Source organism: Typopeltis vanoorti, chromosome 19, assembly GCF_054136105.1.
Source record: "Typopeltis vanoorti isolate ZY-2024b chromosome 19, IOZ_Tvanoo_1.0, whole genome shotgun sequence".
In the NCBI taxonomy this organism is placed as follows: domain Eukaryota; kingdom Metazoa; phylum Arthropoda; class Arachnida; order Uropygi; family Thelyphonidae; genus Typopeltis; species Typopeltis vanoorti.
The window spans coordinates 11,292,705-11,318,479 of record NC_143567.1 but is presented as its reverse complement, the minus strand read 5'-3'; the positions used below and the strand labels follow the sequence as shown (position 1 = coordinate 11,318,479).

General features: G+C 34.2%; 1 protein-coding gene across 1 annotated transcript in view; it reads left to right on the top strand.

Moving 5' to 3' along the window:
* The window catches only part of LOC150095852 (tachykinin-like peptides receptor 86C), a 97,395-nt gene that overhangs the window by 56,302 nt on the left and 15,318 nt on the right, over positions 1 to 25,775 (top strand). Inside the window, exon 2 of the mRNA XM_090408844.1 lies at positions 15,622 to 15,837. Within this exon, the coding sequence (XP_090264970.1) occupies positions 15,622 to 15,837 (216 nt within the window). The remainder of the gene's footprint in view (positions 1 to 15,621; positions 15,838 to 25,775) is intronic.

Sequence of the window (25,775 nt, the reverse complement as noted above, 5' to 3'; positions counted from 1 at the left end):
GTGACCACTATTGAATGCCTGAAGTTCCACTTTGGTCACTAGAGCGGAGTTTCCAGATTACGTAAAAAAATAAATGAAAATATTTAAAAATTTAATAAAGATAGAAAAAAGGCCACCAGTAGTATGTTCTATAGACTTATAATGTTTCATGGGCGTTTTAATTACTTTAATTGAAACCTGAGAATGCCAGATTTCAAGTTATATTTAATATAATATAGTTTATACGTGTGCTGTTCAATAAGTATTATGACTAATTTTGCTGTGCCGAAACCACTCATCACAATATTAATTTCTGTAGAATAAAGAAATGTTTCTGCATATGTTAACAAAAGAGGTTGATAGATGGCGTATACGGGCTGATGTGCCCGAGTGTCACGTTACTAAACGCAAGTGCTCATCGGCGCGCTTCCGAGGTGCGACCAGTCTTCGAAATGGAAGCGTCCTTGGAACAGCGTTAGCGATTAAATTTTGTGTGCGTTTGCAAAAATCGGCATCGGACACTTTTAACATGATACGCGAAGCTTTCCACGATGAAGCAATGTCGAGGGCAAGTGTTTTTCGCTGGCATAAAACTTTTAAGGAAGGAAGGAAAAATGTGGAAGATCTTGAACGTGAGGGAAGACCTTCAACGTCCATCACAGAGACAATGATCAACACAGCAGCGATTATCATCAAACACGTCAAAAGGAAGCGTCCATTGCTGAAGAATGGCTTCTTATTGCATCACGATAATGCAAGGCCACATATTGCTGGTGGTGTAGTGGACGTTTTGCAGAAGAACAACACAGATATCCTACCACACCCTCCATACAGTCCTGATCTCGCACCGTGCGATTTCTGGCTGTTTCTTCAGCTCAAGAAACCACTAAGAGGCCGCCATTTCGAAAGCAACAAAGCATGTGTAAAAGCTGCGTAGGCGGTTTTGAAAGAACTCTCAAAAAAACGGACTCTCACATGTGTTTAAGAAGTGGACGCAACGTTGGGACAAATGCATCGCGTCTCACAGTAGTTACTTCGAAAAAGACCATGTAAATGATGACGATTAAAGGTAATCTGTTTTCTGTATACCATAAATATAGCCTACGTATTTATGGTAGTCTGAAATGAAATAAACAGCCTTACATTGAAAAAAAAATAAAAAAAGATCTAACTCATGATACGAGAGAGCTTCAAAAAAATTACACGCCACTTCGAACAAAAAGAGTCCATGGTCATGATGACAGTAAATAAGAATCTTGCACTGTTTAGCAAACAATTGCTTGAAATATTTTATTTCTTTCTGTTGTATTATCGCAGAACGCTGATTAAAGATGAGGACTTTCTGTTGAAAAACGACAATGGTTAGAAAACAAAAGCCATGCATACGTCATAGCTGTGATTAATAATGTAACAGGCGCATACTAAATAAACAGCGCTTACTTGGTGTGTACCACAACACAGTAAACTAGCTTCATCGATCGCATATCTGCCTGCTCTTTTCTTCGCCTTGTTCGTAGTCGGCCTAACTAAAAGTGTTCCCCCTTCCCCCCCCCCCCCTACTCCTCCTGGAATAGCGAGAATGTGTGATTGTCGCTTTGCTACCTACTGACGCATGTCACGGTGTCTAATGCACGCAGCAATAAGTGCCAACTGGACTATGAGGAATTCGTCTGAAGTGTGTTTCTAAGAGCCACGAGATATTAAGAAGAGGAACTGGTCACCTAGGCAAAACGTATCACAAGAATTGAAGATATGTCTGAAGAACTATTCACAGTTAAGCATAATGTAATAAAATTTCAGACATTTTTTATAACTGATGATAAGTAATGAGATAAAATACAGTGAAGAAAGCGAATGTGATATTTGGACGACGATTTATTGATTTCATCGCGAAATTGGGGTATTATTCTTGCATGAACCGTGCTTATGTCTGTTAGCATTTTTATCTTTAATTCTTTTAAATCTGTAGTGATATTTTTAACTATCAGGAAATTACCCAGTATTTTATGGATTCAGCTGGAAGCCCTTGTTTAGATTCGTTCTGTAAAATAAAATGAATTTTTTTTTTCAAAACTTAAATTTTGTTAAGAGATGAATTAGAATGAATCAAACGTAAGAGTTAGTTGGTAATCTTTCCAGTTTTTTAATAAATCATTGTCTTACCACGTGAACTTTCATGCATTGCGTGATATTCACCATTACAATGCAAAAAAAAAAAAGACTATTATACTTTATCTTTTCGTTTATTAATAAATCTATATCTGGTTTCGTTTCTCCACAGTACGGATAAAATTCCAAGTTTTTTTTTTTTTTTCCCCTTTCAGGGAGATGCTGGAAGAACATCTCACGAAATAAAATTTTATTTATGTAATAATATATTTTTAGACTTTCTGTTTTTAATAACAGTATTTTATAATATTTTATTTTATGTAATATAATCTAGTGAATCCACACCCCCACTTATCACATGACTGATTTCTCTTCCTATTCTCTTCGCAGAAACCCTTACTCACTTTACAGAGGATTTATATCCTGACTTTCTCTGATACGTTTTACTTTTCTGAGATGTGACTCGCTTCTTCAAAAATACTAAACAGAACTAATACTGCAACATGAAGGCACAAGTGTTGGCTAGTTCTTTTGTGAAACAACTTTTTTTTACGCTTTCTGAGTTTACTCCCTTGTGAGAAGAAATATAAAATGTGAGTAGGTGGAGCATTTAGATAAAACATTTTCTTCAAGACTAGGAAAAATATATGTCTTAACGTTGTCTCACTTTATCCGAATCGAAGGTAACTCGAATGACATCGCGAAAGTTATGATGAAAAAAATGGACTTACTGATTACGAAATTTTCAAGAGATTTCGGTGCCGGTAGAAGAATGAGTTGCATCAAGAGTAGCGATAATCCCACAAATTCGGGAGGCGTGGGTAACTTTATCTCTAGCCTCGAGAGATGGCATTTTGCTCTTCCCTCCTTTCATTCCTTCCAGTCTGAATATTTTCTTTTATATTTATCTCATCATTATCATCCCTTTTCTCCTGTCAGATTTTCTTAGATTACATTCTCTCATTTCCATCCTCAAATTTCCATAATTGTTGCATTGATTCATGTCGATGTTTTCTGAGAGAATGATTCCATAGAACAGGGGTCGGCAACATTTTCACTCGCGGGCCACATTCAACTTTTAATAATCGGGTCGCAAGCGTTTATTTAATAGAAAATAATGAGTGAAAAAAATACCTAAGTTATCAATTTTTATTATATCAATCTTAAAACACATAGAAATATTTAAAGTACGAGATATGAAACAATGAAAATGAAACTCAATGAAAAACTATCACGTAAAAACAAAGTAATATAGTTTATGCATCACAATATGTGTGTCTCTCTGCTTAATGTGACTTTTGTGATTGTTTTCCCTTATCCAAATTATCTACATCCACTTGATAACCTAAGGTGTAAATTCGAATCGAAGCATGCAAATATTCATCAGTCAGTCGAGAAGAATTTTTTTTTTCTAAAACTCATGGCAGAAAATGCTTATTCGCATATGTATGCGTTATCATCTTCTTTGCGAAAATGATTAAACTTTCAAATTTTTTTGTAAGCATCGATAAAAGTTTTGAATATTTTCTAACGAAAATGCGTTCTTTAATGTTTCATTGTGTTGTAATTCCAAAACTTTCGTCTGTAGTCGGTTTGGTACCTCGTCAATGTCGACATTAAAAGGATGCAAAAATAATCGCATTTCGATGCTATTTTTTATGAAAATCCACAAATCTTATTGAAAATTCCGTTTGTAAATCTTCAATAATACCAACAAAAGTTTCCTTTTGTGTTTGCCATCCAACTGTAGATGCAGATTTGCAACATATATGATGATGTAGATTTTCTTCCATCATATATTTCTTCAACAGACATAGTTTGCCTTCAAAAGCTTTTATGCCAGAAAACAGTTCTGCTAGCAACTTACCTTGGCCCTGCAGGGTCAAATTAAGTTCATTACGGTAGTTGTAATGTCTACCATAAATGCAAGAGATATAATCCATTTTTTTAATACTGTCCTTTTCAATAGTATTTTCGTGCTCCGTCATGAAAATATCTATTTCTTCACGTAAATTAAAAAATCTTTTTAGCACAGCACCTATACTTAACCATCCAACGGTTGAGTAGTAGATAACGTCCTCTTGAATGTCCATAACGTCTTTTCTTGGTGATAAAATTTTACGGGCCACATGCTATGTAAGTATGGTCAACCTTTTATGGGCCGCATGCTGCCCGCGAGCCGCCGGTTGCCGATCCCTGCTATAGAACATGAATGAAAATAAATAATTGAATTAAATATTTACACGCTTACGTTTTGACAGCTCGAAATAGCATTATCCAGGCATTTAAGACATACACTCAACAAATAAAATGATTTCGAAAACAATAACCCCTACTATAGTGCCATCTTTCGATAAGACAACGCACCTTGTCATTGGGCTCGTACAACTAGTGAGTGGTTGAAGGAATACGACAACGATTTGGCCACATTGACTTGGCCCCCAAACTCCTCTTCCAATTGAACATATGTGAGTTGCAGCATTAGACATGGGTCGAGTTACGCATGGAGGATGTTCGACATTTGTGGAATCTGTTCCTAGGCGTCTGCGAACCGTGATTGCGCAGAGAGATGGGCCAACGCATTATTAGGTGGGTGTTCCTAACATTAAGCTAACTCATTGTATAATTATACCAGTTTCACATAGTTATTCTTCTAGTAAAGCTAAACATAAGCATATTCTTTCATTTTATCCTTAGCGCACCATTTTATAGTCTTGATATTAACTACTTCATTCCCTCATATCTCCAACTGTTCCAAAGTTTATTCATATCATAAACCATGTGACTAAATATACATAGATTAATTCAGATATCGTTTGAATCTTGTACTCGTAAAGTGGAACAATAACCGACCTATCACTGTCCTCCTCTTCATTATCGAAGCAATCGCTGTATTGTCTTCAACTTTTTTGCGACATATCTTCTGAATTTCATTTCCTTATCGTTATAAATTCAAATACACAACGTTTCAGCATTCGTTTAATTATTCATTCATACATTCATTCCAAAGTACAAGTTTTTGGACTTCCGAATACACACAGAGAGAGAAATCCCTCATTAAATAAAGCTGAACCTTCAGGTGTTCCACGTTGCCAGTCTTCTTTACACCTCCCTGAACACTTGGATTAATTATTTGTTTTTATAATTTTATTATAATTTGTGATATTGATAAAATATATTTATTGTACTATAAATGCTGTTGTCCATTTAAAGTCCAGATTTTAATACTGAAAATTCCTTAAAAAAAAAGAAAGAAAGAAAAAGCAGTTATTAATCTCGAATGCGAATACGAGGGCTGGTGTGCGATCTTCTTTCATCAACTTAAGAATGTTTTTAGCTTGTTCCATTCAGCAAAGAATTCAAGTACTAATAAACAGAAGCAGTGGATACATCATGTGTTTATTTATTAATGCAAAATATATAAACGTTAATGAGATTTTAATGTTTAACAGAAGATTACTCTCCAACCGATTTCACTTTGCATAGTATGTTCATATTCATTAATTGTTTTTATTTTGAGCCATCCTAACTAAAAGTGTGTTCCTTTTTTCTCTTCTCTTTACCTCATTCGCAGAACAGCGAGAATGTGATTATATTTTTGTCACTTAACGGATGTACATCAACAAAAGACATCTGTTTGTAATGTCTTTGTTTGTCGATGTAAACAATAAAACCTTATTGTATTGAGAATTTGAAAGAGGATATGAGAAGCAATATAAATAAAATTCTTCTGAAAAGGACTAAGCTGACATTATTTGATTAATGGAATGATCGGTAAGTAAATTAAAGCACTGATAATATTTTTTATATTATCTCTCAGAGCATTCTTCTTTTTAAGAAACATCTCTGCATGTACAGGTATATTCTATTATCTTGGAGGACGCATTACTAAAAGCACTGCCAAGCAACTTTCCCCACGAAAATTAATCTGATAGGGGAGATGCGTTCGGCGACTTGAAGTTTTTGAACATCGAGAGTTTCTTGCAAACCAAGATAAAAAAAATAATAATAATCTTTTAAAAATGCTTCGTAAAGTAATTTTTATAAAGTAATAAGATAACATATTTAGAAACTAATAATGATTAACATTTTATACATATACGGCATTTTACACTTAAAATCATAAATTTTAAAATGCCGTGTTATCTAGAAAATATTAAAACATTGCTCACAAAGGTAAGATGTCGAGCTGAATGCTATATGATGTCTGAGTTTAATTTTTAAAAAAAAAAGAAGTGTGAAAATTAAGTCGAGTAAAAAATATTAGCAAACAATTTATGAGTTACATACAAAACCTGTGTGGAAAATTATTTATTACGTTTCTATCTATCTCTCCCTTCCATCTGATTCAGACGGGTTGGGTCTCGTCCTAATGAGGAGTCACGGCGAAATAATGCAACCGGCACGCCACTCCTCTGTTGCATCTCTATTGGAGGCATTCATGTCTAGTCCGTGTGTGTTCACTGGGCTGGTTTGCCTGCTTGCAGCATGAAAAAATCCCAGCTAAACTGGGAGGAAAACCCTACTGTCCGCGCCCAAGACCTGCGCGGGCAGTGGGGTTTTCCCCCGGTTTTTCCCTAACTTGGCTATGGCTGAGGAAGATCCTTGAGTTCCTCACGTCTCCGACGGGAATCGAACCTAGGACAGCTTCCCCAGGCATATGGTTGCGAAGCGCACAGCCACTAGACTAACCGCGTATTTATTATCTTTAATAAATACTTTTTGTTGTATTAATTTATGTTGAAAATGTGCACATGATTTGCTTGTTTAAAATAACATTTCTTGAAATCCATAAAAAGTTCGAACTTTGTAATCAAATTTGAACATAAAGAGAAAAACGATTGATATACAAAGGGAAAAAGTACAAGAACTCAAGAAGAAAAGAGCAATAGACAGTAAAAGTACATGAAAGGTTCGGTTCAGTATTTCATCCACTGAGATTCTATTTTGATTCTTCTTAAATAGAATCCGAGATTCTGTTGCGCACAAGTAGTTTAATAGCATAATCCAAATGAGGCTATAAAACTTATTTAATCCCATAGTTTTGATTACATAGTTACTTGATATTATGAAATACGGCTTGTTAGGAATTGATTTAATAATAAACGTTTCCCCTTTCTTTTCCAAATCTAGAAATTTCATTAATGACGAACGATAGAGCTTAATAATATCCCCCCCCCCCCCAATCCTGTAGTAAATGTTTTACGTTCCGTATAAGGTTTCTTCCCATTCTTCAGGAATCGATTCTAATCCATTTGAAATAACAATCTAAAGCATACTTTATTTGTATCTCGGTTTCTTCGATTTTCTAACTTTGTTTCCACGTGGTGTATCCTGATAATATTTATATTATTCATTATTTTATTCCAAGGTTGTGTCCAGTGATTTTTTGTAGGTAAATCAAAAGCGTGTGTGTGTGTGGGGGGGGGGGGGGTTCCGATGACTAACATTCGGATGTGTCTACTTTTCAGGTAGAGAAAATACTTGGACGAATTTCAAAATGTAATCAATAACTTGTAGTTTCTACTGTTATTAGTAGAAACTACAAGGATTCAAAACTTTTTATGAAAACATATCCTAGCGATACGTCAATATACGAATACGTATAAAATTATCAATATAGAAAAAACACCCGTGTATATTTATAGATATTTATAATTTATCATCAAATAACTACGATGGTGGTCTGAAAGGTTCTCGCCTAGAACATAGATGGCAACATTATGAAGTAGTTTGTTTTATACAGCTAGTTTTATACAGAAGGTTTTAACGCCAAAAGAAATTCATTCGAAGTTCATAAACGTTTATGGGCAATCTTTCCTTCGTTTTCGGCAATTAAAAAATGGGCTGCCGAGTTTAAACATGGCCGTACTAGCCTTGAAGATGATCCGCGTGAAGGACGCCCAAAAAATGTAACAACACCAGAAATCATTGATCAAGTGCACGATATCGTATTGGATGACCGGCGAGTCAAAATTTGTGAAATTGCTGAGACTATAGGCATTTAAAAAGAACATGTAGGATATATTTTGCATGAAGAATTGCATATGAAAAAGCTTTGCGAAAGACGGGTGCCGCACTTGCTCACAACTTGTTCGTGAGCACAATTACGCACTTGTTCGTAACTCAGATCAAAAACGCACTCGCATGAAAATCTTTGAACAGTGCTTGTGCATTTTATCAAGAACAAAACTGATTTTGTGCGTCGATGTATTACTATGGATGAGACTTGGATTCACCATTACACATCAAAATCCAAACAGCAGTCGAAACAGTGGACAGAAGCCGGTTGTTCAGCGCCAAAGAAGACAAAGTCGGTTCCATCAGCAGGAAAGGTCATGTCATCGGTGTTTTGGGATGCTAAAAGCATTTTGTTTATTAATTATCTTGAAAAGGGTAAAACAATAATTGGGGAATATTATTCCGATCTTTTAACCAGACTAGACGAAAAAAATCGTGAGAAAAGACCCGGTTTGCAGAAGAAAAAAATCATCTTTCATCAGGACAATGCACCTGCCCACAAAGGTATTTTGGCAATGGGAAAATGAAGGGATCTGCACTATGAATTGTTGGAACATCGACCCTATTCCCCAGATTTGGCTCCTTCTGAATTCTTTCTCTTCCAAAACTAAAACTCTTCCTGCGCTGGTCAGCATTTTTCTTCGAATCAAGAGGTGATTGCAGCTGTAGAGGGGTATTTTACAGATCTTACTGAGAAACACTACAGGGACGGGATAATGGCGCTGGAGCATCGCTGGAATAAATGTATTAGTCTTAAGGGAGATTATGTTAAAAAAAAAAATTATTTTGAAATTATAAATTCGTTTTTTCATTCTTAGGCCGAGAACTTTTCAGACCACCCTCGTATCTATAATTTTTATTCTCGATGTTGAGAGCAAAATTAAATTATGGAAACTATCTTTCGACACGGTTGGGCATGTGCGGGTAAGTTAATTGGTTTTTAAATTTACGAACTGTTTTTAATAAACAGAAAGACGATTTCGTAAATAGGATATTCATTCCTAGGAAATGAAATTTATAACTCTAGCGATATTTTCTCCATCTTCTGAAAGAGAGAGAGAGAGAGAGAGTGAGCATGGAAAGAAAATTGAATCGTTAAATCTTATTTCTGTAGTAGAAACAAATAATACTTCTGAGTCAACCCTCAGAGAATATTTGAAACGATATTTTAAATATTAAAAGTAAACGAATGTGTTTTTTATGCTGTCACCTAAGTAATCGAAAAATGTTGTGTGGAGTTACGAGTTGGCCTCTGTTCGTAAAATGTACTGTATTATCCATTCTCTTTCATTCATTTTCTTTCATTTAATTTTCATTCCTCCCTCCAATCTGATCCTGGACATCCTTACTTATTGTTTTCATGTAAATCGTGTACCCGATTTACAGATTACTGACACATAATAATGCAAGTTTCGATAATATTCTGCAATCTGACCGTATTATTCCATTTATATTGAGTAATGTATTTAACTCTTTTAGTGATGTGGCAGTATTTCAGATGCTGAAAGATTAAGTTATAGATGTCCCTCTAAAAAAAACCTTCAATATTTCTGTAGAAATAATGTTTACCGAATGAGGTTATACCAGTATAGTTGAGAGGAAACAAAATGATCCAATGATGATGTTTTTGTAAGTATTAATGTTAGTTTTCCTGATATGGCATCGTAAAAGAAGACCAGAAAAGTCTAACAGTTTATTTCAACCCAAAACTGGTGGAATTCAGACGTAGAGTACACAAGAGGAGGGGGACGAAAAAAAATAAAAATAATTACATAATGAAGATTTACAATTATCCTTATTCATTTCTGAATGTTTTAATTCTTGAATTAATTTCTTGCAACATAAAATACTGAACAAGGAATACAGGGGAACTTATTAGTAAACTTTCCCATCTCACTCTTCCGTTGTGTTCTAACTCCATGCCATCTCCGATCTCATATGAGTTTCCTTCCGCAAATTCGGGTTCTCGGCAAAAAGAACATACGCAAACAAAATGTCAAGATGCAAAAATATTTCGGACACTTGTCTGTATATCTAATAAAAATTATCTTACGCACGAGAACTGTTTCTAAAAATTCACAGCCACTCTGTCAGAAAAGTAGTGGCCACTGACACTTTTCTTTCACGTGAAAGCACAATATTAGCAAACTAGACAAAACTACTGTTCCTCGGGTTTATCTTCGTGATGGCTCTCAAAAGCTCGGCTATTTCGTCACTTTTCTGTTATCATCACGCTGACGACATTTTCGTGCATATTCTTTTAAACTTGCCTTTTGAATTCAGTTTTGCCTAAACACCTGATTTGGTTTATATTGCGAAACTGTAGGACCTTTCACCGCTAAACGTCTACAGTATTCATAAAAAATATCGATGTTTGGACCCAAGCTTACGATCGTCATGCAGTGTTACCCTTTGCATGCTCTATTAACCGTAGAATGTGAGTTGTCTGAACCCAAAAGGTTCAACATCCTTCGGACTTTTTAATTAAGCACCATCAGAGTTGCTAGCTGGCTTGCTGCTTTAGTTTTTGGCCTATATTAAAGAGCTGTTCGCCTTCGTGGCTTTTTTTCTTCTTCTTTATCTTTCTTGGTTATTGATTTCTTGATAAATGATATCAATATGGGAAAATTTTTGCTTTTATGACAATATTTTTGTTAATTTCGAAATCTAATAAAACATACTTAATTTATTTTCGAATAACTTGAAGAGTCGCAGGGAGGTGGGCAACACCATTTTAGTTTAGATATATATTGTCAGAAACTTGAGAAATAAGAACTAATTATTAAAGAATAGCTGGTCTTGAAAACTGAAAATTTTTATTTAAAAGCAAATAAATACAAACGAAAATTAATAGAAGTAAGGATTCCAGCAGCTACGCCACACAAGTTGATAATAATTATAAGATCCAGATATCTAGGACTTTGAAACATCGGAAAAAAATTTTGAGACTGTCTTGTCCAATATTTCTTCAAATTACTTATTGATACTTTCAGAGGAAATCGATAAAGTCGACTTCTTTATGCGAAATTGTTCTGAGACTTTCTAAGACAAAGCCTGTGAAATACTCGTCAAGTAACACGAAACTTGACTGGCTATGTTAGTTCAGGAAGTTTGCCTGCTCTATGAGAAGATTAATTTTTTTACAAAAACATCAACATTTTTACAGAATTCATTTCCTACTCCGATGATCCTTGTCATGCTTGAATTACCAAGAAAACGGTTGTTGTAGAAAATCATCGAGAAAGTGTCCGCGCGGTTAGCCTAGTGGCTATGCGCTTCGCAACCATATGACTGGGGAAGGAGTGTCCCAGGTTCGAAGACGTGAGGAATTTGAGGATCTTCTTCAGCCATAGCCAAGTTAGCCGGTCTTGGGCGCGGGAAGTAGGGTTTTTTCCGCCAGTTTATCTGGTCATCCTACAAGCAGGCAAACCAGCCCCGTGAACACACACGGATCTACAGCCATAAATACTTAACCCCCCCATGAGGGGGCTCAACTCGCCCCAATAGGGACGGGTTGAGGGATCTGCACGGGGGAGAAAAAGGGAGGAAACTCCATACGAATAAATAAAACCGAGAAAGTCAGAAAATCTCAAAAGTGAGAAATCATATAAAAAGAATCAAGTCAAGATGCACACAGAAGACTTTCTATAGTTAATAATTTCGGTTTTTATGGACATAATGTTTTATATAAGATCAAACTGTATTATTTACATATAAGAATAAATTTGGAATAATATACCATCCAAAATCTACATGAAATATCACTCATTCTAAGGAATGTAATGCATTTGACTTTAGAATATATTTAATTATGATCCAGCTAAATTGTTTAAAAATTACTACAGTATCTTTGAATAAATTCCGATTCCATAGTTTAAGCCAAGCCAACAGATATTCCGTTGGCTCTCAAGATATCCAAGGTCTGGCATCATTGATATAGAGATTTGTGAATTACATTGAGTGATTGATGAATTTCATAAGAAGTTATTTTCGATGTCTTTCCAGAAAAACCCAACAGATTAATTTTATAAGAATATACATAGTTCTTAAACAAGAACAAATCAGAAGTGTGAAGCTTCCCGCAGGAGTCATGTCGTTATGAAATTATCAATAAAGCAACTAGTCGTGATGAAAATGACGGAGAAAACATACTGTAGGAAGGAATATTTTTTCCATTCATTTTTGCTTCAATACCCATAAGTGCAAAACGTTTTCATTTTGTGAACTATAATAGTTTACAATTATAGTTCACAGTTACACTGTGAACTATATATATATATATATATATATATATATATATATATATATATATATATATATATATATATATATCTGGCCATCAATGTTATTTTCAAATACAATTCACATTCAGTTATTTTCCGTTTAGTAATAGGATTACAGAATGTGCTATATGGTACAGTGAAAAATTCAGTTTTAGATAAAGTTATAAAGAATACTGATGCATTTGGACTAAGACAAAAATCTTATGATACGCACGAAAAAAGCGAAGTATATGTAACTAGGAGTAAAATTAATTGCCATAGGAATAAATCACATCTTTGTGCCAAGAACATAGACAGTGTTCTGGAGATGATGTCGGTTAAGGTAACGTGACCTGCAAGTTAATTGTAATAATAGGATTATTACAATTAACTTGTGTGGCTTGACAACCCAAACGTCTTTCTTCGAAGCTATTGCAGATTAAACTTTTCTGAAGCCACTGGGATTATTGTTTATTTACTGTTGGGGTTATGGTGTATGTGTGCATGTTTTCACTTTAGCCTCCTAGATTTTACGGGTAATCATTACGGAAGTGTTTTTTTTTTTTTTTTTTTTTTTTTTTTTTGTATATGGTTGCGTAGCGTCTCAGGTCTGATAAGCTTAAAGTTTTATGTGAGGCCATTAAAGTATTTTTCAGCTTGTCGAGTGTATTGGCTCTCCAGAGCACTTCAGAAAGGATTCTTTGTGCAAAAACTCTTTTTTGCATTCTTCTGTGTATTAATAGTACTACTAACTATTTTAATATTTATTCTCTTTCAAATAAATTACATATACACAAAAACAGATAAACCATAGCATTGTAATGCAAACGTTTGTTGCAATAAGTACTCGTAGAATTGATAAAAACGAATCATTTTGCGTTGTTTGAAATCACAATAATAATGTTATTAGCCTTCGAGAATAGTTACACTTTTTTTTAACGCAATGATCTCAGTAGGTGCAAATTTTCAACCCCCACCCCTTCCGAGTCAGGTCCCAGCTCTGCTCTCATGACCACTATCTTAAGGTTCCAATGTTCAACAAAGAAATGAGTATTTTGCCTTCTATTCAATTTTGGCATCTTATCCCTGGCCATATACCTGTTTTGTGAAGTTAAAATCTGAGTTCTCAAGAGCAAAACAAAACATGCACGACCACTATATGAAACTGATTTCCCTTAGTTAAAAAGCTTTTATTAATTTATCTCATGCTTTATTACAGGATTCAAAATTGGCTTTTTCAACCAATGAATACAGTTCGTTATTGTTCTTAATACTAGTTACCGAACACTTAGAGCAGTGTTTCTCAACGTAGGGCGTACGCCCCGCAGGGGACAATTCGAATATTTTGGTGGGAAATTAGAAAATGTACATGTACATATTTATACATATTTATATTATACTTTTTCAGAACTTGACTATTATGCTAAAGGGGGGGGGCATCAAAATCTTTGAGTCGTTGAGGTGGGGCATGATCCAAAAAATATTGAGAAACACTGGCTTAGAGTGAGGTGTAATTTTTAAATAAATATTCAGTGGACATATGAAATATACGAACGGAGGGCCGAAAAGTTCTGATAAACACCTAGAACATGGTTTTACCTCATTTCCTTCATAGTGATTATCACAACTTTTCAGCACACGTCCTCGTTTAGTATTGGCTGGATAGAACAATCGCATGTAGAAAGTTTATCGAGGAGGGAAGAGAATTTCTTCTTCACATTTCGAAGTATAAAAGTGTTTTATTGTGAAGTAGGGTAGTAATGTTTATGATAATGACGAAACGTGGAATATTGAGAGACTAGTAAGTGTTGAGAAGTTTTGGCTACTTTGTCAAACAGCACTTTAGATTAAAAAATCTAAACTTTATTTTAAAAAAATTAAGAATTATTTATTTTCTCTATTTCCTTAAATCATTATTATCGTTGTACTTCATAGCAAGAGTTAGGAGGAAATAAATGTACTCTTAAGAGAATGTCTTGAATTTGAGTATTATTATTATTACCAGAGACCACCAGAAAAGTTAGGGATTCATCGAGGGAGGCCATATCACTAGCACCTGCTATCATACGTTTTCTTGAATTCATTCAACACTTCTTGCATTCATTATTATCGAAGGCAAGCTTCCAATCACGTACCGCTCTTTGTGAGAGAAAAATATCTCTTACCCATTTCTTGGCTGTATTCGTTCTGAAATTCCATGTATAGATGCTCTCTCTACCCTATAAATTCCATTTATTGGCATCCTGCATGACCCTTTCAGATGTTAATAGGTTTCCCTTTTTTATTCCTCTTTTACCTGTTTGCTACTCTTTGATCTGTTCTCATAATTTACATAGCATGATAGTCCTGATATCATCTCTAATACTCTCTCTCTCTCTCTCTCCCTCTCTCTCTCTCTCTCCTGTGCACCCTCCTCATTCAGTTGCATCAACCCGTAAACGAGGACATGCAGACGACTTCAAGATGGTAAACAAGATTTCTTCAGTCCTACCGTTGACTTGAAGATAAACATCCTTTCTTAGCTTACCTGGTAATTTATCTTATTCATCATTCCTGCGATCTGTTTCGCCAGATGGATCGTACTGTGTAGACATCCGACGATAACATGTGTATTATCCGCTATTTCCAACCTAATATTCGATTTTGAAGTCTTCTGCTACTTTTGAGACAGCAGCGTGCTCTCCCCCCCCCCCCCAGTCACTATGTCGACTGAACTTTGACCTTTTACATTTTCTAGATTCTGTCTGAAAACTTGAAGTCTAAAATAATATAAATACATAAGTACAATAGTACAATACATAACATAATACAATATATACTTAGTTACATAACATAAGGCGTCTTAAAATTCTGTTTTAAGCATTTCCTACATCTCCTTATCTGTTTTTACAATCTTACAAAGTTGGTGAAACTGCGTGAGCTGCAGCAAAATAACCCACCGGTGGTTTGTTTCTCTGAAGTTGACGCATTGAAACGGATCGTTATCTCTGAAATGCCAACACCAGAACTGAAATAATTTTTATAAGTAATAAGTATTCATTCATATATAATGCATCTTGATACTTCTGTATAATTCCATGATTCTATAATTCGGAAATAGATTTGAAACTATTTCCGAATTATAGGACTATTATAGAGTATTATATGTTAAAATGATTATATACTATATTTTACTCATTATATTTACATAGTCATATTTGAATATATATATATATATATATATATCCTTCATTCGGTGTTATATCGACAGGTACATTGCTGTAGTATGTCCGCTGAAACCTCGGATGGAAAAGAAAACGGCATTACTCGTAATAGGAGGGATCTGGTTATGTGGAGCCGCATTAGCGTTTCCCACTTTGCTGTATACCACAACACAGGACGCTAGCTACCCCGACGGTGAAATTCGAACTTTGTGTTTTCTCCTTTGGCCAGATGGACCTTCTGGTTTGTCTAAAGCAGAGTACATGTAAGTGTTTTTACTAGTTTTTGTTTTGGATGGATATCCAGAGCTTGAAAAATATGCTTGTCTGCTCGTCGGTAACAATTAAGAATTTTTAGTTGATGATTAAAAAAAAAATCAGAATTGGAGTTTCGGTTGCATCATTAATTTTATTTATAATTTTGATTCTGTTTCATTTTTTGAATCGTAAATTTTTTTGTATATCAACCTTACTTATTGCATCTATTGGAGAATGCTGGTAACAAATGTATTTTGTCGATTATCACTGATTTTGTTGTAATGGAATACAACAATGAGAAGTAGGATAGTCACACATTTTTTTCTTTAGAGAGCGCACTTGCGCTTATACCGTTTGGTAATCAGTTAATGCAACACGGCAACCTAAAATAGATACGCAGCCAACAGCTAGACTTAGCTTATTTTTTACTTAGTGATGTAATATGCAGAACCTGACTATTAATAATGATGTTGAAAGTTGAGAAAGGAGTATTTGTTTTCCCAAAATATTCATGATTCCTAAATGTTTTTCGATTTTTTTATGAATTTTTATTGATGTCGTATCACGCGGCATCAGGGCATTGATGCCGCGTGATGCAACATCAATGCCCTTTCCATCCGAAAATATTTCGAAGCCAATCAGAATTCAGAAACGCACTAATGTAATTATATGTGGAGATTTAAGGGTTTTATTTTATCGAGTTTTTTATGATACAACGTTTTATGTTTTAAACGTTTACTTATAATGATAGAGAAGAATTGCTTTTCAAGACATTATTGTGTTGGAAGCAAAAAGTAACGAAACATGCTATTATTAATAAAAACAAAATAATAAATAGTCTTACATCACTTATAAAATACGTGAATTTTTTCTTCGCAGATGAATCAATACATAAGTACTTAACATGTTTGTTTCAAAACGAGTAATTATACAGGATTAAAATTGTCTGTAGCATTAAGCAGGAATAAACACTTGACAGATATGTAGCAGGTGACCGTAGTAGGTACGCCCATACTAACATCTAACGAATGAAATATTTGCCTGACTGGTGAACCAGCGTAAACTTTTTCAGGCCCTGTGGATATCAAACGTTTATGGTGTTAGGCCATGAAACAGCACATTGTATTTTTGCTGGAAGAGAATTTATGTGAAGTATATTATATTAAATACCTTTAATTTAATCAAAGAAATTTGTTCTTATATACTATGTAGTTAAAACAATTCTTATTGACTTTCATCTATTTTTGTTAAATTTACGTATAACTGTTTATATTAGAAAATACTGAACTTAAAATTAATCATTATCGTAGCGCATTCTGCCTTGAAGTACTAAGGGAATGAATAAAGCTAATGAAAACTGCTATATTAGATACCCAAAAAATAGCAGTATATATAGCCTCAGGGAGAAAAAGGCCCTGTCGTCTCCCGTGAGATAGAATAACTCACCTTCAACTGAAATCTCTTGTAAAGAGCCGTCGCATCCTGGATGGGATTCCAGGCCAATTTTTCCAGTTGAATAATAAATGTGTCATTGCCCTCCCTCATGACTTCACAACAGAAGCACAATATATAATGTAAATCGCTGAGATAAAGTTAACCTTTAGTGTAAAAGTTCGTTTAATGGATGTTTGGATTATTTTGGAAAATAACGAGATGGCAGTAATTGTCCAACCAAAGCCGTATTGGACAATTTCTACTCAACGGGATCGTATGAACTGGATATAAAGTTGTAAAAATAAGAAATCGAGAAACTAACGCGTTTGAAACGGCACTGTATATGGAGCACTTGACCTTAAAATTTTAGTAATACATCACTCTTTGGGTATGAGAATACATCCAATGGAAAATACACCCGTTTTGTCATCATACACTAAATAAAATAAAATAAGAACGATATTGCGATATTCACATTTGCACATGTAATAGCGTGAGTGACTTACGTTTTAACATGGAACTATTTAACAGCTGTATTTATTCTCTAACTATAATCTCGAAACTGCATATTTGATTTCATGATCGAATTATTACTTTATAATTGAAATATCTATATTCATGAACCCTTTGGCATTTCTCGAGGAAAATTTACTTTAATTCTTGTTAGCATATAAGAAACTCCTTAATGCTGATTATTGCATTTCTGTCTTTCCAAAACTAGCATTAAATTATTCCGTTTTATATATATATATAGGGAGAAGAAAACATTTTTACACAAATTTAGCTTAATATGTTTTCAGGCGAGCCTCCGTAGCTCAGTCAGTATAAACGAAACCCTTTGGTTGGAAAGACCTGGGTTCGATTCCCGTCAGTGACGTGAGGAACCTTTATGTGGTCTCTTTTGACTAAAGGTGAGTTAGCGGTATCCTAGTAGGGATTTTTTCACCCGGAAATACAGGTTCTTCGTCCCCCAGAACAGGCAAACTGGCCCGTGAACACACGCATCTACAGACATAGATCCCACCGGGAGGCATAGGGCTAACCACCTTATCTTCGATACGGTAGCGGTTAAGTGAATAAAACTCCTCGTCACCATAAGATAAAAGAGGAGGGAAGGAATAATAAGAAGAATATTTTCAGGCACTATCATGAACGATACACGATCTCATTTCTTATCGCATTGCTCTCTGGCTGAATTGAAACAGATTACAATTCTGCAGAGTGAAAGTACACTGGTGTCCCAAGGCGAAAGGACGAACTACATTTTTACCTGTATATTAAAATATTTTCATGACCAAATGTGGATATAAATTTATTCCCAGCATACTAATAAATTATATTACACAAAAAATGTATTATAAATTTCGTACAAATCATCATCATTATCCTTTCAGGGATGATGATTTGGCTTGTTCCGGTCTCATTCCATCTTTTTCTTGGTCGTCCCTGAGTTCTTTATCCTCCAACTGGGTGGTATGGAGTATTTTGGGGTAGTCCTGAACTGTCCATTCATTTCATTCGATATTTTCGATCCACTTCTTTCAGTATTCATATACTTTGTCTAATACTGAGTCTATTTTTAGTTCTTTACGTATTTCTGTGCTTCTTCTTTTGCCCCAGAGAGTATAGTCTGCTATCCATCGCAGGAATTTCATTTCTCCAGTTTCTATTTTTTTTCTTCTGCAGTTTTTATGGTCCATAATTCACTTCTGTGTAGTAGAGAAGGTTTTGCCAAAACTTTATGAACTTATTCTTGTATTCTTTCGAACGTGGTTAGGTTTGAAAATATTATTGATCATTCCTGTTATCTTTAGAAAATTTGAATTTTTCATGTCAATGTCAGTTTATTTTGTATATTATACAGCACATCCAAGGTATTTGAGGCTGTTAAATTGTTCTAAAATTATATTTTCAATCATGATTTTACTTATGACTGGAAAATGTCTTTTAAAAGCTATGATTTTTTTCTCTTGATATTTGCATCTCGAATTTTTTGCACTTAATGCTTAAAGTGTATATTGATCTTTGGAATTCATCTTCACTTCTTGTATGATTATTTAGTCATCTGCAAACCGGTATTAAGTATAGTTCCGTGATCCAGTTTAAATGCTGGTTTTATATTTTTCTTCCATTTCTTGACTATTTCATCTATATAGATATTAAATAAGAATGGTGGCATTGAGCATCCTTGAAGGATCCCTATGTTTATTGATTTCCATTCTGTAACTTTTTCGTTGATTCTTACAGTTATTTGATTGTGATACATGTCAATTATTGCAGCAAGCAACTGATTTGCAATGTTTTGATTCTTGACTACGGTCCACAGTTTGACTGTCAAAGGCTTTCTGGTAGTCTATAGATTCTATGTGTGTTTCTATGTTGTATTCGTAATGTTTTTCCATTATTATTTTTAATGTAAAAGCTGGGTCAATTCACAATCATCCTTTTCGGAAGCCATTTTGTTCCTCGCAAAGTTTATCTTCTAGTTTTGAAGTTAAAATTTTATAAACTTTATAACCTCTTATTCTTGTATTCTTTTGAACTTATGATTAGGTTCGAAAATATTATTAATCATTCCTGTTATATTCGTGAATATAACTTACAACCAGTATTTACAAGACTTATTCTTCTGCAGTTTACACAGTTGCACGTATCGCCTTTTTTATATATATATTGGGATGATAATGGCCCTATTCCAACTTGCCAGATATTGTTAAATAATTTAAAAGGTCATTTGATGAATAGAGTGCCTGCATATTTTATACGTTCCATATCTATTCCATCTTCTCCAAGGGATTTTCCTGATTTGCTTTGCTGTATTGCTTGTTGGATTTCTTGTAAGGTTATTTCTTCCACTGTATAATTAGAAGTATTATGTTAGTTTTAGATTCATTACTATCTTGCCATAAGTTTTGGTAGAAGTGCAGCCGGGTCTTCATAATAATTTTGAAATTATTAATAAATAATAATAATTTTGAAATTATAAATTCGTTTTTTCATTGTTAGGCCGAGAATCTTTCAGACCACAAGGGAGATTATGTTGAAAAATAAAAATAATTTTTATTTTTCAACATATTCTCCCTAAGACTAATACATTAATTCCAGCAATGCTCCAGTGCCATTATCCCGTCCCTGTAGTGGTTCTCAGTAAGATATGCAAAATATCCCTCTACAGCTGCAATCACCTCTTGATTCGAAGAAAAATGCTGACCAGCGCAGGAAGAGTTTTAGTTTTGGAAGAGATAGAAGTCAGAGGGAGCCAAATCTGGGGAATAGGGTGAATGTTCCAACAATTCATAGTGCAGATCCCTTCATTTTCCCATTGCCAAAACACCTTTGTGGGCAGGTGCATTGTCCTAAAGAAAGATGACTTTTTTCTTCTGCAAACCGGGTCTTTTCTCACGATTTTTTTCGTCTAGTCTGGTTAAAAGATCGGAATAATATTCCCCAATTATTGTTTTACCCTTTTCAAGATAATTAATAAACAAAATGCATCCCAAAACACCGATGACATGACCTTTCCTGCTGATGGAACCGAGTTTGTCTTCTTTGGCGCTGAACAACCGGCTTCTGTCCACTGGTTTGACTGCTGTTTGGATTTTGATGTGTAATCCGTAGTAATAAATCGACGCACAAAATCAGTTTTTATTCTTGTTAAAACGCTCCAAGCACTATTCAGAGATTTTCATCTGCGTTTGAAAATCTCTGAACAGTATTTTTGATCTGTTAAGATCAAGCGCGGCACCCATCTTGCGCAAAGCGTTTACATGTGTAATTCTTCATGCAAAATATATCCTACACTTCTTTTTAAATGCCTATAGTCTCAGCAATTTCACACACTTTAACTCGCCGGTCATCCAATACCATATCGTGCACTTGATCAATGATTTATGGTGTTGTTACACTTTTGGACGTCCTTCACGCGGATCATCTTCAAGGCTGGTACAGCCACTTTTAATCTCGGCAGCCCATTTTTTAATTGTCGAAAACGAAGGAGAAGAGTGTTCATGAACTCTTATGAACTTCGAATTAATTTCGTTTTGCGTTAAAACTTCTTTTACAAAGAATTTTATAACTGCACGGTACTCAATTTTATCCATTTCACTGGATACAAACAGCACATGTGCTTCAGACAGCTGTATAAAACAAACTACTTGATAGAATGACTTGTAATTTCACATGGATGCTTATGACAGATGGACCAACTTAGAAAAAAAAAATCTTGCCGATAGTGTTGCCATCAATGGTCGAGGCCGAACTTTTCAGACCACCCTCGTATTATATTATTTTATTTTATTTTATTTTATTTTATTATGTTTTTTATTATTATTTTGGCACAAGCCTGCTGAAAAGAAAATTCGGTCTCAAACATGACAATAATTGCTCCGGCAGGGTTTCCAGTTTTTTGGTAGGACAATCCCAATTTCTGGGTGAGAAAAATCATTCCACCCCTGCATAACACTGCCTTTTTTTTCCTTTTTTTTTTTTTTCATATCACTACCACATGCAGCTGGGGTTTCAGAACTTACAGCAAATTGATGACACGCGTCGATTGAAAAGCCCTTATAAAAATTTCTTAGATGGGATTCGAATCCAGGTCTTTCCATCCAAACGGCGTTTCATCACCGACCTAGGTATAAGTGTGCAGGCGCGTACACACTCACATACAAACAGCGTCTGAAAAACGAAAGTATGTGCAGTCTGAATTTTTATACAGGGAAAATTTAGTTGAAGTTTTGTTATAGGCATCATTGTGTAACTATGTGTTTACTATAATCCACTGTGTGGATTATAATAAACATGCATATTCACATGGAAAACTGCTTAGATCTTTTGAAACAGTTTGTCAATATATATCAGCTGAACGTCCTTTTATAAAGCGGTCCCTCGTGTAGCTGCCGCGAATACTTCATGCTTGATGTAAAACATCGATTTCAATCTCCGTGGAAGAGGTCTCCCCTCAATTTCTCTTTACTTGACAGTCAGTGATATCTGTAAATCAGATCGAACGTGCTACCGCTCATAAAATATGATCATTTTTGTAGTAAAACACGTCAAGACAATGAAGTCGCCTGATGATGGAAAAAGGAAAAAAAAAAAAAAAACCACATTTTTCCAGGTCTTCGTAGAAGGAGACATTTGACAGGGCGTCTTCATGCTTATAACAGTTAAAGTTTCGTTTTTAGAAATAATCTTGTTTAATTCATGAATGTTTAATTCAATAATTGAATAATCATTAAGAAATTATATTTTATTATTTAAGTAAATTCAGTGTTTATTTTGACCCTTAAAAGAGTGGTATTTTTGAATAATAATGGCAATAAAGATAATCAACAAAAATCTGCTGTGAGTAAAATGGTTTCATGTTATAACTTCATATTTGTAAATATGGACAACTCTCTTCTAGGTATTGTGTATTTCTTGAATATTTATACAAGTAAAATACACAATGCCTTTCATAGGAGTAAAACCTAATTTATATTATTCAGCTTTTAAGTAATAAACTAATTCTTAAATGAACTAACGTTAATGTACAAATGTTTCTGACATTTTACTGTAATAGTGTACAGCATGTTATTGTATTATTAAATGTCTGATAATATACAAGTGGCCAGGAAATTAATGTAATTACTTAAAGCAACATATAATACTGATTAATATCAGTCACTTAGTGTTGTGTACATTCTAGCAAAATGATTCAGAAAACAAAAGTTAATTGCTCTCTTGTGTGCTTGCTTGGGCCACTAAATGATGAGTAAATCATTCCTGGAAAAAATGTTTCGTTTCCAAGAATTTTAAAAAATATATGGTCTGCAGATTTAGGAAACAACTGTAAATGTTAATTTCCCGTAGACAGTAACAAAAATATAACTCTAAGCTAAGAAACAGAATATATATATTTTTTAGTACTGTAGCACACAAATGACAGTAATCGGCAGTAAGCATTGATGCTCCAATTTTGCATTACTGAAATTAATTAACTCAATTCAGATAGGAATAACAGACAGTTTTTTAACATGCAGCAAGCAAGATATGTATCATGAAATTTCTTTACATAGCATAGCACACGAATAGCAAAAATAGACTGTACATATGAATGTTAGTAATCTTTGTTCTTGCTTATAAATTTGAAATCAGAATAAACATCAATATTTCTTAGCCAACTAAAACCAAATGTGAGAGTCTTCATTGTAATATAGGAAATTGATGAAAAGAAGAATAAACATTGATATGGTTATAGTAGTAAATGCAAACAAGACAACACATATATAAATTAGTATTACATCCATCAGGATGTCATTCTAAACAGAAAAAAAGTAATGATTTGTTTTAATGACCGTACGTTTTTTTAACCAACAATGCTATGATTTTTTTCTGTTATATTACCCATTTAAGGTTATATTTGTAGTTTGCATATCTATAAAGAGTGTGATATCTAGTGTTAAGGGAAAAACCTAAAACTTGATTAAATTCAGCGACTGTGCAGCGGCACTAATGTATCGTGAGAAAGTGTAATTTCAGGGATCTCTTGACCTAAAGCTCTAATCTTTGTAAGGCTGCTGTTTCGGAGGTAGGATAAACTGTAGATTACTGTACATTATCAACACATCAAAATCTGATTTTGAAAGAGCCAAAATGAGCATCAAACGTCCAAAAAGTGACTCATGTTTTCTGATCCCTTGCTAAGCTATTGGCGCTAATTTTTGTTCTCCTGATTCCAGGATGGTTCTGTTGCATCATACCAACAGAAAAAGTCAATTTTCTAACTTCTTACTTTTTTACTAATGCAATCTTTGACTTTTCATGAGAAAGTGATCAGAGGCATATTGGCCAATCAAACAAAATCTTGTAGTCCTTCTGCCATTACTCCAACTGTTCTGAAGACTAGTGCCTCATGAATTGATATTCATCTACTAGCTGTACTTCATTCTTTTATTCTATTAGTATTTATTATATAGATTCCTTATCCAAGTTATTTCTAAGAGGACAACTAATCTTTGCCATAAAGTTACTGTCCTATGGCTCTCACTTCAATTAACCCTTTCTCAAGTAAAGAAAAAACTCATTACTAGTTAATTTCTACACCATATGGAAAGTGTTCTCAATAAATGACCACCAGTATGAATTCCATCATTATCAATAAACATGAGATCTTCCAGTTAATGCTACCAATTCCAAGGCATTAGTCTAAAGGTTAATGCCATGGAAAAGTCTGGAAAAACTCAAGTGAATACTGTGGATATCTTAATTTAAAGGGATCTTTAAATTAATATATCCATTTTTATTTCCATTTTACGCATTTCCATTTTAAGGCCAACTACCTGTGGGAACAGACAAAACAGTCAAGCATGTTAGGATTATTTAGAAGCTAAAAATGTTCATGAGCTGTATGGCTAGTTTGTCTATTTGCGGGGGGGGGGCTTCATGATTGACTAATTCAAATGATGAAAACAAAGGATTTTAATTCGACTAAATTATAGTAGAATAGTTTTTACACATTGAATCAAAAGTTGATTCAATGCGTAAAAGCTTTCCTGCATTATAAGCTATGCAAAAATTTAATTTATGTGGTAAATATTTACTGAACAGGATTTAATTAAAATCTTTTGATAGTTTTTCCCTCTTTTTAATATTTTTTTTTCTTTTAGTCACTCATTTGGAACATCCTGTAGAGAAATAACTGATACCGCTCACTTACTGCTAATAAAATTATCAGTATTAAGAGAACACCCAATACATTGTATTCTATCGCTGGAAAATGCTTTGGAATCAATGTTTATTTATGATAAAAATTTAAAAAAACAGAGCTACTCATCCTGAAACTTTGTGCTCCCTTAATAATAACCTAAGTAGTATCTTCTTCCATTATATAAGTTTTTATGGCTAAAAAGACATTAAAAATGCAAACCAATAAATTGTTTATATTTACCTCTGAGGAAGACAACCTTCATATTTTAACAACAGCAGTAATTATATCCAAATCTTCTAATTTTAGATCTTTATGAACTGTCAACTCACCACGGAGATTTGTTTGCATCATCATTTTTTTTTTGTTTGCACAGACCATTCTGTTTTACTAAGTACATAAATCAGCTTTATGAGAGCCGCTTCAGGAGTCATATCTGATCCAGGAACAACTCCAATATCTTGAAGCATACTTCCTGTTTCATAAGAAGGATCAACCTGACCAAGAGCACATTCGGTGCAATTTACTATTATGGCTCCACGTCGACTAGCCCTCTTGAGCTCATCAAGAAGATCTCGACGTTGAGTTGGTCCATTGCCTGCACCATATGTCTGTAAAATAACTCCTTCGATTGGTGGACTTAAGAAAGCACGTACCACTTCCACAGTAAATGTATGTTACAGCGGTTGTATAAAAAAAGCAAACAAAAAAAGGTTTCTGAAATATCTGTTAGAAAATGATCTGCATTTAACTGCCCCTGAACTGAATTTTCCTGACTCTTTTTAATGATTGGAACGCGAGATTTACTTAAAATATAATTCTATA